This window comes from Podarcis erhardii (assembly GCF_964252035.2).
Source record: "Podarcis erhardii genome assembly, chromosome: 7".
Taxonomy (NCBI): domain Eukaryota; kingdom Metazoa; phylum Chordata; class Lepidosauria; order Squamata; family Lacertidae; genus Podarcis; species Podarcis erhardii.
Genome location: NC_138511.1, coordinates 13,496,533 through 13,512,549, shown reverse-complemented (window position 1 = coordinate 13,512,549; position 16,017 = coordinate 13,496,533). Strand labels below are relative to the sequence as shown.

The window sequence follows — 16,017 nt, the reverse complement described above, 5'->3', positions numbered from 1 at the left end:
TTTTACAGTCAGATTTCACCATTTCAGCATAATCCATTAATATTATAAGTCGTTCTTCTTTGGTTGAGATCTCTCCCTCTTTCCATTTTTGCATGTAAAAGATTCCGGCTGCAGTTGTTGCATGCATAAAAAGATTAGTCAGCTTCTTCGGAACTGCTGTCCCCATTATCCCTAGCAAAAACGCTTTGGGGGTTTTTTTTTGGGGGGGAGAGGAATTACCAATTTAAACATATTTTAAAATTCATTATACCCCCCCCCATCTGAATTCCTAGGCCGCCCAGATTCCTGTGGGAAACCCACAAGCAGGAATCGAGCACCAGAGCCCTGTTCCCTCCTGCAGTCCCCAGCAATTGGGAATATATGGCCGCCAGGACCATATAACACCGGTCCTGAAGGATTTCCACTGGCTCCCTGTACGTTTCCAAGCACAATTCAAAGTGTTGGTGCTGACCTAAATGGCCCTTGTATACCTGAAGGAGCGTCTCCACCCCCATCATTCTGCTTGGACACTGAGGTCCACCTCTGAGGGCTTTCTGGAGGTTCCCTCACTTCGAGAAGTGAAGTTACAGGGAACCAGGCAAAGGTCCTTCTCGGCAGTGGCACCCTCCCTGTGGAACGCCCTCCCGTCAGATGTCAAGGAGATAAAGAACTACACAACTTTTAGAAGACATCCGAAGGCAGCCCTGTATCGGGAGGCTTTTAATATTTGATGTTTTATTATCTTTTTATATGTGTTGGCAGCCGCCCAGATGGATGGGGTTTAAATGTTGTTGTTGTTGTTGTTAAGAAGCATCACTGTCTCTGACTGCAGAAGAAAAGCATAGGCTTCAATAGCCCTCTCCAACCCCAAATCAATTTTCCCTGCCCAGGTGCCCTATTCCCCCGCTTGGTAACGAAACACAACATCTCCTAGCACCCTGAGTAATACGCAAAGAAAAGAACACATGAATAGCTAAATTATAGTATTCCTCATAGCCAGGAGTCCTGCCCTTTCTGTCTCTCAGCGTGTGACCTCCCTGATGATCCAACACCCTTGCACACCCAGGTCCCTACCAAAGGGCCCAGATTTTGAAGTCTTTTGGGGAGAGATTGGAACCTCCTCCCTCTGTCCCTTCCCCAACTATATATCTATATATTTCAGATCCCGGCTGCACTCGAAGGCAAGGAGACAGCACCAACACACCAAAGAGGGAAAGGGAACAAGGTGGAGCAGAGGTCCCAGGGTTCCTTTTTGCCTTCCTAAGCCAGTCATGCTGGTTTCCCCGTGAAAACAGGACAATCCAGGCTCTCTGCAGAAGTGCTAATTTTGGCCACCTTTTCTCCCCGCTGAGACAATGACAGCCAGGCAGAGAGTAGTGCGGGTGTCCACCGAGCAGCCGAACTACATCGTCTGCGTGCTGGGGACAGAAATCTCGATAGACATTCATGGGTAAGTGATGGCGTTTCTGTGGGCAAGTGATGGCATTTTGCATGGGCTGGCAGTTGAGCGTTTTGTGAGAATAGGCAGCCCTGGGTGGTTAAAGGGCGTTGTGAGCTTGGTGCTGGGTTCGATCTTGGCCGTGTCTGGCAATAAGCAAGGTCATTGTTTTTCTGGTCTCTGTCCTACAGCGTTGTTGTGAGTGGGACTGAGGTGAGGCACGTGAGGCACTGAGGGAAAAATGTGCCTTAAATCCTTATTTTTAAAAAATGTATTGGCACCAGCTTTCAATGGCATGAACCCACAAGACTCATTGTTTAAAACAGAGTCTAATATATTTTAAGCAATACTTCCTTGAAGGGTCATCCCTGACAATAGACCTCTCCAATAGAACACCTGCTTTGCATGCAGAAGGTCCTGGGTTCAATCTCTGGCATCTCCAGGTAGGGTTGGGGAGGTCTCCCTGTGGAGCTGCTGCCAGTCAGTGTAGACATTACAGAGCTAGATGGATCTATGGTCTGGCTTGCTAGAAGGCAACTTCCTACTAGCTATTAAAAAATTCAGAAACTATAGCTCACCAGGGGTTGACGCCCAGAAATCCCTGACCAGTGGCTATGATGGCTGGGATTCCATACCGTCCAACATTTGTCCAATGAAAATAGGGACAATTCAACAACAATGTTTCTGAATAATAATGCTGGGCTCGATGGGCCACTGGCTCTTCTTACATTATGCTTCTATGTTATTTATTTATTTATTCATTTATTCATCTATTTCATAAAATGTACACACCGCTTGATGGTAAAAAGCTAATAACCCTCAAATCACTTTACAAAAGATAAAACAGTAAAACCAGGAAAAATTTGCAGCCACACTTCAAAATATATAAAAAGTTAAAATACTAGAACAGATTAAAATCCGCACCAACTTTCTAAGAGTCTAGATATGCTTGTTTAATCAATAATGTTTTAAGCAGGTGCTGAAAGGAGTACAGTGAAGGCAGCTGATTGCTATCAAGAGGCAGGGAGTTCCAAAGTTCCAAACAGAGTTCTTACAAATGTGGAATGTGTGTTATGTGGCACCTGTAGCGATGGCAATTCCACTGATTAAAGTGGTTGAGTGGACCTGTGTCAGGCAAGAGAATATTGTAGGTCAACTGGTTATGTTATGTCACGTTAAGAAACCCTAGGAACACGAGTCCTTCTCTCTTCTGAGGAAGGAGAGGTGTGAAGGAGAATAGATCGAGCTTAGCCATGAGCCCTTAAAGGTGGAGGGAGGGGGGTTGCCAGACAACGTTAGGCAAGCAAAGACTTGAAGGCTAGGTGTGCAAGGAGCCCACGCCCCTGAGACTGAGGCACTATTTCTGTACACTGTGACACCAGCAGCGTGCAGCTTCCGGTATGAGTAATCCCTCAAGAACTGCGTTCCGCACAGGGAGAAGGAGGAGGAGGGTGTCAGGGACCTGAACACAGCTTTATTATTTTAGATTGGTTTCATGTACAGTGGTACCTCGGGTTAAGAACTTTACACACACACACACACACACACACACACACACACACACACACACACAATTTTTATTAGTTTTTAACATATTAATTATCATTCATACAACAAAACTTCTCATCTTATACAATAAATTTTGGACTTCTGTCAACACCTCTGATGATTTCCCGTTCTTATCTTATGCATATTGCCTTTAATTATCTTTAACTAACAATTCTCCTCATTATCTTTTTTGCAATATTTCAAATAATTCACCTTACAAAACTTCTTGCAAACCTACTAGCATGATCTGTTCATCACAATTACTTTTCAAATAGTCTGTAAATTTACTCCAGTCTTCTGAGAATCTCTGGTCCCGCAGGTTTCGAATTCTTCCTGTTAGTTTATCTAATTCTGCATAGTCCATCATTTTCATCCTCCGTTCTTCTTTCGTCGGTAATTCTTCTTGCTTCCAATTTCGTTGAACAATTTTTCTAGAACAATTTTTGCCATCAGAATTTTTTTCGGATGTTTAGTCAGAATCTCCTTTCCTGTAACTTGAAGCCATTGGTTCGTGTCCTACCCTCTGGAGGAGAAGAAAAAGATGGCTGTCATGTCACTTCTCGGTCTCCTCTTCTCCAGGCTTCTTCAACTGTTCCTCGTAAGGTTTGGTTTCCAGACCCTTCATCATCTTGGTTGCCCTCTTGGGCACACATTCCAGCTTGCCAATATCCTTCTTAAATTGTGGTGCCCAGAACCGGACACAGTATTCCAGGTGTGGTCTGACCAAGGCAGAATAGAGTAGTACTATTACAGTGGTACCTCGGGTTACATATACTTCAGGTTACATACGCTTCAGATTACACACTCCGCTAACCCAGAAATAGTGCTTCAGGTTAAGAACTTCGCTTCAGGATAAGAACAGAAATGGGGTTCTGGCGGCACGGCAGCAGCAGGAGGCCCCATTAAGCTAAAGTGGTGCTTCAGGTTAAGAACAGTTTCAGGTTAAGAACGGACCTCCAGAACGAATTAAGTACTTAACCTGAGGTACCACTGTGCTTCCCTTGATCTATACAGTAAACTTTATGCAGTTGAGAATAACATTCGCCCCCTTTTTTTTGCTGCTCCATCACACTGTTGACACATGTTCAGCTTGTGGTCTACTAAGACCCCTGGATCATTTCCCTATGTCCTGCTGCCAAGCCAGGTGTCCCCTCATTTTACATTTGCACAGCTGGTTCCTACCTAAATGTAGAACCTCACTCCCGTTTACTCCCTGTCCAGTGCACTCCCAGTGTTGGTTTGGGAAGTGGTGCACACCCAATGCTTAGGCACCATCCATAGCTTGGGACCAGTTTCCTTGTGGGATTGCCCTACTCTGTAAATAACAGCTCAGCCACTTTGATCAGCAGAACTGCCACTGCTACAGATGCCATATAAGACTCGTTCTGCAGTTGCAAGGAATCCATATTTTAGTGTGTCAGCACCTATGCTCTGGAACTCCCTGCCTCTTAATAAATAATAATATTTTTAATATATATATCCCGCCCTCCCCAGCCGAAGCCGAGCTCAGGGCGGCTAACAACAATAAAATAATACAACATTGTATTATGACATTAGGCAGGCACCTTCACCATTCTCTTTTCGGCACCTGCTTAAAACATTTCCATTTAGGCAAACCTACCCAGACACGTACAACTGTGGATTGTTGTTGTTTTTAAATTCCTTGTTTTTAACTATTTACATCCATAATTTTAGCATCTGTTAGAAAAAGTTTGGCGGTTTTGTGGCAATCAAGTGGTACAGAAATCTTTTTAAATAAACAAAAAGCCGCTCTGCCCCTCTGTCTTTGCCTCCCCTCCAAAACTGATCCCACTGCATCAAACTCCGAGGTAGCAGAGATCCAGGTTTGCAGAGATTTGCAGCTTTACAGATTCTGCTGCATCAACTCTGATTGGGAAGAATTCTGCTCAGAACCACCAAATCCACTAGCTGTACCCAAAATGCAACGTCAACATGACTGTGCGCTGACTAGGGGCTGATGGGAGTTTTAGGCCAACATGTCTGGAAGAAGCCAGGTTGCCAAAGGCAGAGAGACAGAAATTTGTGGGTGGGTGAGGGGAAGAACTTCATTTAAAAATTAGTCTGAATATCACATTACTGCACTCCTTTTCATTCCATATCCTTGTAGCCACCCTGTCAACTGTTTCTGCCAATGTATAGATATACCTGTCAACTAAGGATAACATGTTGCCCATCTGACAAAGCAGTATTTCTGGTCCAAGACTGCTTGCACCTCAGGAAACCTGTTGGCCTTTCAATGTGTCACAGGGCTCTTTGTTCACCTTGCCGCTGTCAAAGGGTGTATTTGAAAGATTCTTTCTCTACGACCTCTTGAGTAGGTCACATACTTACATACTTGTTGTAGCTGAGGAGAGTTTTTAGCCTGGGGGGACATTTATTTATTTGTTTGTTTTCATTTATTTCATGAAATTTTCATGCCACTTGATTGTTAAAAACAACAACAAAGAAACAAAACAAACTAAACTCAAATTGGTTCACAAAAAAATAAAACAAGGAAATCATCAAGAAAAATCGTTTAAAACGTACAGAAAGTTCACATCAACTTTGTAAGCGACTGGGTAGGCTTGTTCAAACAACAATGTTTTTAGCAGGTGCTGAAAAGAATACAGTAAAGTTGCCCTGATTGGTATCAATAGGCAGGGAGTTCCAAAGTTTGGGTGATGCTGCACTAAATGATCAAGCTCTTACAAATGCGAAGCGTACCCTCCAACATTTCTCAAATGAAAATAGGACATCCTATCCTACATTGGGAAGCTTCTCCCTTGCAACATAAGCCACATAAGCGGAATGGGCTACTGGGAGAACAGGATGCTGGGCTACTGGGCCCTTTATGGTGTGATCCAGCAGGTATTTTATTATAAGGAGGAGGAGGTCCAGAGTGCTCTTGTCAACCGACCACTTGCTGAAAAGTGTGGTGAGAATTGCTCTTGCACTCAGGACCTGCTATGGGGCTTCCCTTAGTGGGCTCCGGACTTTAACTGCTATGTGACCAGCCAGCCCAAACTCCCAGGATGACCTTTATAGGTGTATGCAGATTAACAAATCGAAGGCGGTTGTTCCACCTGCATGGAACACACTATTAAAATGATTGCTCTTATTTAGGGCCCATAAAGGAGGGTTTCATTCCCCACCCCCACCCTACATTCCATCCTTCCTTTCTGTGACCAAAGATGACTAGCTCCAGGAGTCATGGTTAATGGGTGTGCTTCTGCGGATCGTAAATCCAACAGAGCCCAACTACAAGGAGCGATTAGACGGGTTTACGGCCAGATTTACTGCCTCCCTCGGCTTCTCTTTTAAATTCTGCATGTTGACAGATTAATATCTTTCTTTACAAGCTGCTGCAAGGCATAGATGGGGCTGGGTGGAGGAAGCACAGAGAGAAAGGTGGCAATGCATATGTGGAATATATATGTGTATGTGTGTGTAAGGCTGTCATCAAGCAGCTCTCATTGAAGCTGTAGCGTTGCATCACAATCCTGGCTTTGGAATGCAGTCAGAATGCAGGGGAAGTTCTAGGGTAGGGGATCCCAAAGTGGCCAGCAGGATTCCCAGGGGCCAAGAGGCAAGAGGGAGTCATGGGTGTGATGGAGGTGTCAGTGTCTATCAGACTCTAAAAAGCACCTATCACTGGATCAAGTTCAACAGATTAGTTGGGTTCATTAAACTAAATAGTTTTAGATGGCTTCGGAATAAACATGCCATTAACGGTTACTGTTTTGGATTGGATTGTGTTATTTTCTTCCTTAGTATGTCGTGCAAAGAGCTATTCTGAATGATTGTTTATTTTAGAGTAGCAGGCACTAGGTATGAGTTTATGGAATCCAAGGGGGTGCCCCCCCCAAAAAAATTGGAAACCACATTCCTTACTGAGCCTGCTTTGCACTAAAGTGTTTTGGGTTTGTTGCCTAGCTGGAATAGAGAACCAGTGGGCCCTAGTGGTTAGAGCATAAGAAATATTTAGGGATGCGGGCCAAATTTTGTCCTCGCTCCGGGTCACCATATTACCAAAGTCCGCCCCTGGTTAGAATGTCAGATTAAGACCTCGGAGACCAGGATTCAAACCCCCATTTTGCCAGGGAGCTCACTGGGTGTGACTTTGGGGATGAGGTCACTGCCTTCCCTCAGCCTAACCTACCTCACAAGGTTGTTGTGAGGATTAAATGAGGAGGGGGAGAACCACGTGTGCCACCTGGTGTCCCTTGAAGGAAAAATATGTCATTCAAATGTAATCGTAATAGTGATTGTAGAATCATAAAAGCGCAGAGCTGGAAGGGATCTTCCTGGAATCCCAGCTAAACCATCGATGACTGATGGCCACCCAACTGCTGCTTTAAAACCTCCAGTCCACAACCTCCAGAGGGAGACCGTTCCACTGTCAAACAGCTCTTATTGCCAGAAAGTTTTTCCAATTATCAGTGATGATAATGCCATGATAAAACTGAAAACCCCCCACCCCAATTGTTTGCTCTGGCCCTATAGATCTATACCCAAAGGTGCCACGTCATTTGATGTCCGTGGAACTTCCGGACTTCGAGTCTACGTCATCTACAACCCCAATGTTGCCACGGCATCTGAAGGTACAAGGTGGCTTCTCGACTCGGACGTGGAAGTGGTCGTGGCTCTAAACGGACCCAGCAGCGCCGTCAATGACAACAAGGTGAGCGGGGAGCAGCTGGGCTCCTCTGAGAGCCTGGCAACCATACCTGGGAGCCAGCCTTTGACCACGTTGCGATGAGCAGCGCAGAGTGTCACAACAAGGGAGGTGTAGATGGATTTCAAACCCAGTCAGGCCGATATGGTGTTTCGAATTACTTTTGTTTTTTAAAAAAGTGGCTAATAATACCAATTTCACATTTGTAAGAATTCAGTATTTTTAGTATTTTAACTTTTTGGTATGTTTTAAACTATCATTGTAAATTATTCCGGATAATTTTATTGTTTAAGCTTTTTGTAAACCGCTTGGTGTGTTTCCCCCCCCCCTTACAATCAAGCGGTGTATAAAGTTTATTAAATATCTAACTAACTAAATTGAATCTACCTTCTAGGGTTGTTGTAAGAGGCGTTGAAAACAAAGTGCTCAAGGCACCCTTATACCAACAGCCATGCTCATCTTCTGAAAGCCTGTCCTTTTGGATACAAGCCTGGAGGGAACCATGAGACTTAGGGGAATAAAAGGATGGGGGGGGGGGCTTACTTACTTTTCAGAGCATCCCTGTTATGAGAAAATCAAGATTGAGAGAGTGGTAAGGGCTGAAAGTCAATGGTTTAGAGGAGAACGTCACATGGACAGTGGAGAATTAACAGAGGTCCACATTAAACGGTGGGATGGAAGAGCCCATGATGCTGCCATATGGGACTTGCCATTCTGTGTGCTATTTAAACCTCGCAAGAAAAAAAACATTAGGTGTCACTAGCATTGTTGGGAATGGCTGCTTGAGGGTTTCCCTTTGGGGCACCTGGTGGGAACAGGAAGCTGAACTAGATCAGAGCTATTGGTCTGATCGAAACTGCGGGGCTCTTCTTATGTTCTTATGAACTGGGTGCTGTGTCTTTTTGCAGGTTCGGGTTTCATATTACGGGCCAAAGGGGGACACCCTCATTGCCAATGCCTGGTTGTACATCACTTGTATGGGTAAGTAATGACCAGTCCTTCCACATTCTCACTCATATTTGGTATTCAGATCTAGGGCCGTCTTTAGCAGATGTGGCATCTCGGGGTGCAAATATCTGCCCAGTGCCCCCAAATTACCACAGATAGTGGGGGGGGGCTGAAGCTGCGCACTGCCAGCCATGGGGGGGGGGCGCAACTCTCCCCCATGACGCTGTGGGAGAGTAATCCCTACAGAGGCTTGGGAAGGAAGCTGCACGCCCGCCAGCCATAAGGTTGGCGGGGCACAGCTGACGGGCATGCAGGGAAAGGGGAGGCTGCCGGCAAAGCTGTGCAGCTCCTCCACTCACTGGGGCACCCCTGAGAGGCCAGCGCCCTGGCGCGATGCACCACTAAACAGCTCTAGGCTTTTGGTGCAACACACACACACACAAATTCCTGGATTCCAAGATCCAAGTCTGGGGCAAGTACTTTTGGCAAGAAAACCCCAGCAGAGATTTAAAATCACAAAATATGCAGCAAAGCACAGCGTGGAAATATAGGCTGTTAGACCTGTACAGGCTCCTGTGGGTTCCAAATTTCCCTTTTCCCCCAGCATAGAAAAAGGCCACACATTTGGTAAGTTAAAAATAGTTTACTCACAAACACTCCAAAGGTCAGATTCATGTGCTTTTCCATATAGCATTCAGAAAAAGTTGCACAGGCACGTTACAGTGGTGCAAGTTCCTAAATCATTGGTATAGTGGCTCATGAGAGCCATACGGTTGAGCTGGAGCAACTAGCTCAAACCTCTTTACATGTTGAAATTCTCAGGTAGACTGGGGGTGAGCAATAGGCTTCATTACCTATTTTCTCCCACGGTAAGGGGAATTGACCTAGCTAAGCCTGGCATGGCAGCTTACTCTGTGGTATTAACCCCTTGGGCCGCTTGGGGAGGAAGGATGGGGGTATAAATGCAATAAATTCAATAAAGTAAAAATATTCATGCACAGTATCAAATAAGTAGCCTGAAGTACTAACATGATTATTCCCCCCACCTCACCCCACCCCAATATATTGTCAGCTATCTCTCTGGACGCTGATACTAGCCGAACTGGTAAGGTGGATGGCAAAGCAAACAACAAGGTAAGAATGGCAGAGTTTCCTATGTTTCTGTCAGTCCAGCCTCCTGTTCTCACAGTGGCTGAACAAATGCCCCAACGGGAAACCCGCAAGCAGGACCTGAGCACAACAGCAGCCCTCTGCCCTCTTATGGCTTCTGGCTACAGGTGCTCAGAAGCATTGCTGCCTCTGACCGTAAGGACAGAGCAAAGCCATCCTGGCTAGTATCCATCAATAGCTCTCTTCTCCATGAATTTGCCCAATCCTCTTTTAAAGGCATCCAAGTTGGCAGCCATCACTGTCTCCTGTAGGAGGGACTTCCGCCGTTTAACTATGTGCTGCATAAAGAATTACGTCAACAGATATGCTAATAGATCCGTGTCTGCCAAGAACGGTCCCCACCACACCTTTTCTGCCCTCCAATTTACCTTGGTCAGGTGTGAGGCTCAACACTCCATGCTGTCTCTGATACTGTAGGTAGTACAAAGTCATCTTGATGATTAGTAGCCTTCGATAGCCTTGTCCTAGAATTGCAGAATTGTAGAGTTGGAAGGGATGGCCTAAGGGGCATTGAGGTCAGGAGTCACAGCTAAAGCATCCCTGACAGGCAGCCATTCAACCTCTGTTTAAAAACCTCCAACAAAGGAGAGTCCACTACCTTCCGGGGGAGTCCATCCCACTGTTGAACAGCTCTCACCATTAGGAGGTTCTTCCTAAGATTTAGCTGAGGAGCAGAAAACAAGCTTGCTCCAGCTTTCACACGGCAGCCCTCCAAATATTTGAAGATGGCTATCCCATCACTTCTCATTCTTCTTCATGAATTTGTTTAAACCAGTTTTGGAGCCATCCAAGTTGTGGTCAACACTTCATCTTGTGGGAACCAGTTCCACAATGCACACTGTGTAAAAAAAGGGAGTTTCTTTCATCTGTCCTGAACATTCCAACATTCAGCTTTGTTAGATGACTCCTTTAGGGTCTACTACGGTGAGAAGGCAGGAAAAATCCTGTCTACTCTCTCCACATCATGTATGCACAATGCTAGTAGCAAATGACGGTCCTATCCCCTTTGGATAAGGACGCAACTTTCTTGCTATACTAGTTGGCTGAAGAATGCATGTGGCAGTATGGAATGGAGTAAAAAAAAAGTGAGTTAGATCGCTGGTTCATCTAGTGTTGTCTACACTGAATGGGAGTAGCTCTCTAGGGTTTCAGGCAAGAGTCTGTTCCCAGCCGTACAGTGGTACCTCCATTTATGAACTTAATACATTCCGGAAGTCCGTTCTTACACCGAAAGCGTTCTTAAACCAAGGTGCACTTTCCCCAATGAGGCTTCCTGCTGCTGGTGCCCTTCCACCGGTTGGCTTCTGTTCGTCTTCCGGGGCAAAGTTTGCTAGATAGAACACCTACTTCCGGTTTTGCGGAGTGCATTGCCCAAATTGTTCGTTAACAGGACTGTTCTTAGACCGAGGTACCACTGTACCTAGAAATGCCATTGGGAATTGAATCTGGGACCTTCTGCATGCCCGACAGGTGCTCTGCCGCTAAGCAGTGGGCCAGAAGGTCCCTGCTTGGTTTCTTATACAGAAGATGTCACCTGAAAACTGAATTAAGGTTCCAAGCGATAAAATCTACCTAACAGGCATAAGGAAGGTGATGCCACTTTTCAGACAGTCTTTTGTCGGATGAAGCTTTTGGGATTTTCTTCCCAAACAAATCAACTGCAAGAGACCAAGAGATTTTCGCATGACAAAATGGTCTTGCAAATGTTGGATTTACTTGCACAACTGCAGCTTTGCTCAGGTGGTGGGAAAATAAATGGAGAACGGGAAGGAAACAGTCAGAAAGAGATTTTGCAGGATCTTGCGAAGACCTCACGAGATCTTGCGTGACCTTCCGCAAGATATTTGTGTGCAGACCCCAGAACATAAACCCTGCATATGTTTTGTGCCTCCTCTTTTGCATCTGAATGGGGCCTGAAAAAACCTTTATTGGAACAGGGTGGGGTGGGAGGGCTGTGTTGACTAACAATCCAGACTTAGCCGCTGGGTCAGTTGAACATGTGCATATCTACACCAGCAGATCCAAAACTTGTTGGCCTCCAAATGGGGGCAGGATCTGGTTGCATGGATCCGCCTTGGAAATGGGTCTGTCTGCTGGAAGCAGAATGAAAGAGAGTAATGAGAGGCTGGGTCCCCCCTAGTCCAAGGCACACAAGAGAGACCCTCTTATATATCATTTGAGAGGAAGCGATGAAATTCATTGTTGCTGTTTTCCCTGCAGACAAAATGGTCTTGGGGTCCCCAAGGCGAAGGAGCGGTTCTGCTGGTCAACTGCGACAGGGACGGCCCGAGATTTGGAGACATGGACAATGCCTATCCGTACGTCCGATCCCACACAGGTACATGCTGGGGCCAAGCAGCCAGTGTGGTGTAGTGGTTAGAGTGTTGGACTAGGAGCTGGGAGAGTCCAGGATTCACTCCCCCACCCCCTTGGCCATGAAGCTCACTGGGTGTGCCCTTGGGCTAGTCACTGCCTCTCAGTCTGACCTACTTCACAGGGTTGTTGTGGGGATTAAATGCGGAGAGGGAGAAGCATGTATGCTCCTAGGAGTTCCTTGGAGAAAAAGCTGGGGTGTAGATGCAATAAATAAATAAATGCTCCTTGAACCCTGGCCTTGCAGCTTGATGGGAATAAGCTGGTGAAACCCGCATCCCTGCCCATAAAGGCCTACAACTTATTGCAATGGGCAAGAATGGTTCTAATAATAACAATAATAATAACAATAACAACAGTAATAATAATAACCCACCACCCAGGGTGGGTTATTACAATGATTTAAAATACAAAATAAAATAAAATAAACTGCCAAAAATGCACAGGCTCAGCAACTCTTGTCTGTTTGGCATTAATTCAGATTCTATAGCCAAATCCTGGAATTAAAAATAAGGAGAGTACAAACCAGTCCTTTGCATCTCTGCAGTGCTCATAGGCATAGCCAAGATTTTTGTTGAGGGCAGCAGGCTTTTTGTTAGAGGTGGCAGAACCTCAGTTTGCTATATATTTTTATTGATTTTTAATTATTGGGGGCAGCTGCATCCCTGCCCCCCCCCCCCGGCTATGCCCATGGCTGTGCTCTCCATTTTCCCCTCTTATGGTGACCAGGATACGGGGAGGGGAAGGACCAGCACTGTCGGCTCCCGATATCCCCAAATTTCATAGCATCAAATAAAGCTTCATCTCTGCACCTCTGAAGTCAAATTTCATAAGTGCACCTCTGCTGAAGAGACCTTTGAGGCCATGTCCCAGAGTCAACAGTTATCAAACATCAACCCCTAGTTTGCACGAACCTTTGGAGTGGGTTGATATGTAACTGGAAAGGCAAACTCAGTCAGAACACCCCATCTAGGGAGGCTGGAAGAGCACCTTGATGGTGACTGTCAGGGAACTGCCATCAGGGCCGGAGGGAGAGAGCGGGCTCCGGAGGGATTCCAGAGAGCGTCCCGGGATGGGGAGAGGCAGCCCATCTTCTGGGGAAGAGAATCAGCATAGCACCAGTGGAGAAGGGGGGCAGATGGGGGAATCAGCGAGGGGGCTCCATGACTCCTCGCCAGGGACCAGCGGGGAGAGTAAGGGTCCTCTGCTGCCTACACGCTCCTTGCACAGGAAGCTTCCGCGCAGGGAGAGTAGGCAGAGACTAGGCGTCAAAGACCTTCTTTGCTGGAAGAAGTTCAAGAAACGCCCACTGACGGATTCTGCCAGTGACTGAGACAGCCACAGGTGAGTGGCTGTCCGGGCAGAAAAGGTTCACTCAGGCAACCCAGCCAGGCGTTGCCCCAGTTTACGCATGAGCAACCCCTAGAACCATTACAGTGACCTATTCTGACACCTAAATCCTTGCCCCTCCTGTTTTTCCAAGACCTGCAAGACTTGTCGCTTCTGGTCCTGAACACCCATGGCCCTGCTGGCGTCTTTGACACCCACAAGCTGGTCCTTCACATCTCCCTGTTCGATGCAGCCAAAGTGAGAGTTTTCCATGCTAGAGGTGAGTCCCCAGTTCTTTGCTCTAATATCTGCCCTCTGCTCTGACAGAATCAACAGGGGGATCCTCAGACCTGTTCATTGAGCATCCGTCCTGATTTGCTTGTGCAATGCTTATGCAGAGGTCAGACAACGCACAGTCTTTATGGTGCATTTGTTCTGCTTTGTTTGCAGAAAACTCATGCAGATATTAGACTGCATCCGGTCTTTATCGTGCATTCATTCTGATTTGTCTGCAGGGAGGTTATACAACAGCAAACTTCCATCCTGCATTTGTTCCAGTTTGCTTGCAGGATATTATTTGCATGACTTCCCCTGTAAATATTATAAATAAAACACACCAAAATATAATAACAGATGTCACGTGGCTTACTTTCACTGCAGGCGATGAGTCATTCTCCAACTACGAGCATGTGTTGGGGGTGGACAAGCTCTCCTACACCGTGGGACGCACCGATGGGAAAGGGCAGCACACTTTCTACGTGGAGGGCTTGGCCTTCCCAGATGCCGACTTCAAAGGCCTAGTTTCTTTGAACGCGACACTGCTGGAGCAATCAAGTCAGGTACAATCCTGAAGAGGATGGTGGGGGACACAGGAGGCCATAATTTCCAGCTGCACCCATGCTTCCAATAAGCATCTGGTTGGCCACTGTGAGAACAGGATGCTGGACGTGATCCCAATGGCCTGACCCTGCAGCCAGACTCTTCTGATGTTCTCTCTCCCCCACCCCCACCCCAACTCTTACTTTCCACAGAATTCGCCAGCCACACCCGTTTTCACAGACACTGTGGTTTTCCGAGTGGCTCCCTGGATAATGACCCCCAACACACTGAAGCCATTGGAGATATTTGTCTGCAGGTTAAAAAACCACCACATTTTTGTGGGTGACGGCGGTGGGGTGTTGTGGGTGGAGAAGTGGGTAGTGATGTCATTTAGGATGCTAAAACCAAGCTGCTGGTTAATGTCCAGATGAGTATCACTTCCTAGGTATCCAACCTTCAAATGGCATGTTTAGCCTGGAGAAGAGGAGGTTAAGGGGTGATATGATAGCCATGTTCAAATATATAAAAGGGTGTCACATAGAGGAGGGAGAAAGGTTGCTTTCTGCTGCTCCAGAGAAGCGGACACGGAGCAATGGATCCAAACTACAAGAAAGAAGATTCCACCTAAACATTAGGAAGAACTTCCTGACAGTAAGAACTGTTCGACAGTGGAATTTGCTGCCAAGGAGTGTGGTGGAGTCTCCTTCTTTGGAGGTCTTTAAGCAGAGGCTTGACAACCATATGTCAGGAGTGCTCTGATGGTGTTTCCTGCTTGGCAGGGGGTTGGACTCGATGGCCCTTGTGGTCTCTTCCAACTCTATGATTCTATGATTCTATGGATTTTGGAGGTTTTCGAGCAGAGGTTGGATGCCCATCTGCCAGGGATTCCTCAGCTGTGATACCTGCATCGTGGGGGGTTGGACCAGATGACCCTTGGGGTCCCTCCCAACTCTATGCTTCTACGATTCTACATCTCATAGTTTCCTTAAAGTTGCACCTAGTGCTAGTCCTGCTCAGGGTGGAGCTACTGAAGTGACTGAACATGGCAAACATAGGTCCATTCATTTCCTGCTCTAACTAGGACTTAGCTGAAGGCAACCCTTTGGTCCCCAGCTAAACATCTCAGTGCTAGAGGAAACAAGTCCTGGGAAACGTGTGTGTGTGTGTGTGTGTGTGTGTGTGTGTGTGTGTGTGTGTACCATAAGTACTAAGCTAATTTGAGAATGGTTCACTTCTGCAGTTGAGCCACAATGGCTTCCAGAGTAAGGGAGTCAAGGGCTACTAGCCAGAATCCGACTATGCTCTACTTCCACAGTAATGCTTCTGAATGCCAGTTGCTGGGAATCACAAATAGGAAGAGATGCATACAGAATTCCTATTTGGCGCATCTGGTTGCTCGCTGCGAGAACAGGAGACTGGGCTAGATGGGACACTGGCCGGATCCAGCAGGCTCTTCTCATGCTCTTAATGGTCCTCCAGGGCCGTCTCTACCCAGGGGTGCAAGGGGCGCTGGGCATCTGGGCGCTGAATTCTGGGGGGTGCCGGGCACCTGCTGCTGAAGCTGCCTAAGTTCTTAACCGCGATCAGCGATCGATCGCTGGGTCATTTCCATTCTCTTTTGTGGAAGAGCTGCAGAATCAATGTATCCAGTGGCGTGCCCTAGTGGTGTTGTTCATTTTCACATCTTCACAAAAATGGAAGGCGGAGCTATCGCTGCTGCTTTTTATTTTTTCATGTT

General features: G+C 46.5%; 1 protein-coding gene across 1 annotated transcript in view; it reads left to right on the top strand.

The window, feature by feature from the left end:
* Window positions 1-278: 278 nt before the first annotated feature.
* Window positions 279-16,017, top strand: part of LOC309346801 (protein-arginine deiminase type-1-like) — a 30,227-nt gene continuing 14,488 nt past the window's right edge. Inside the window, exons 1-8 of the mRNA XM_081871003.1 lie at window positions 279-1,429; window positions 7,469-7,646; window positions 8,549-8,621; window positions 9,661-9,722; window positions 11,979-12,096; window positions 13,615-13,740; window positions 14,121-14,299; window positions 14,492-14,595. Of these exons, the coding sequence (XP_081727129.1) occupies window positions 1,335-1,429; window positions 7,469-7,646; window positions 8,549-8,621; window positions 9,661-9,722; window positions 11,979-12,096; window positions 13,615-13,740; window positions 14,121-14,299; window positions 14,492-14,595 (935 nt within the window). The 5' untranslated portion in view covers window positions 279-1,334. The remainder of the gene's footprint in view (window positions 1,430-7,468; window positions 7,647-8,548; window positions 8,622-9,660; window positions 9,723-11,978; window positions 12,097-13,614; window positions 13,741-14,120; window positions 14,300-14,491; window positions 14,596-16,017) is intronic.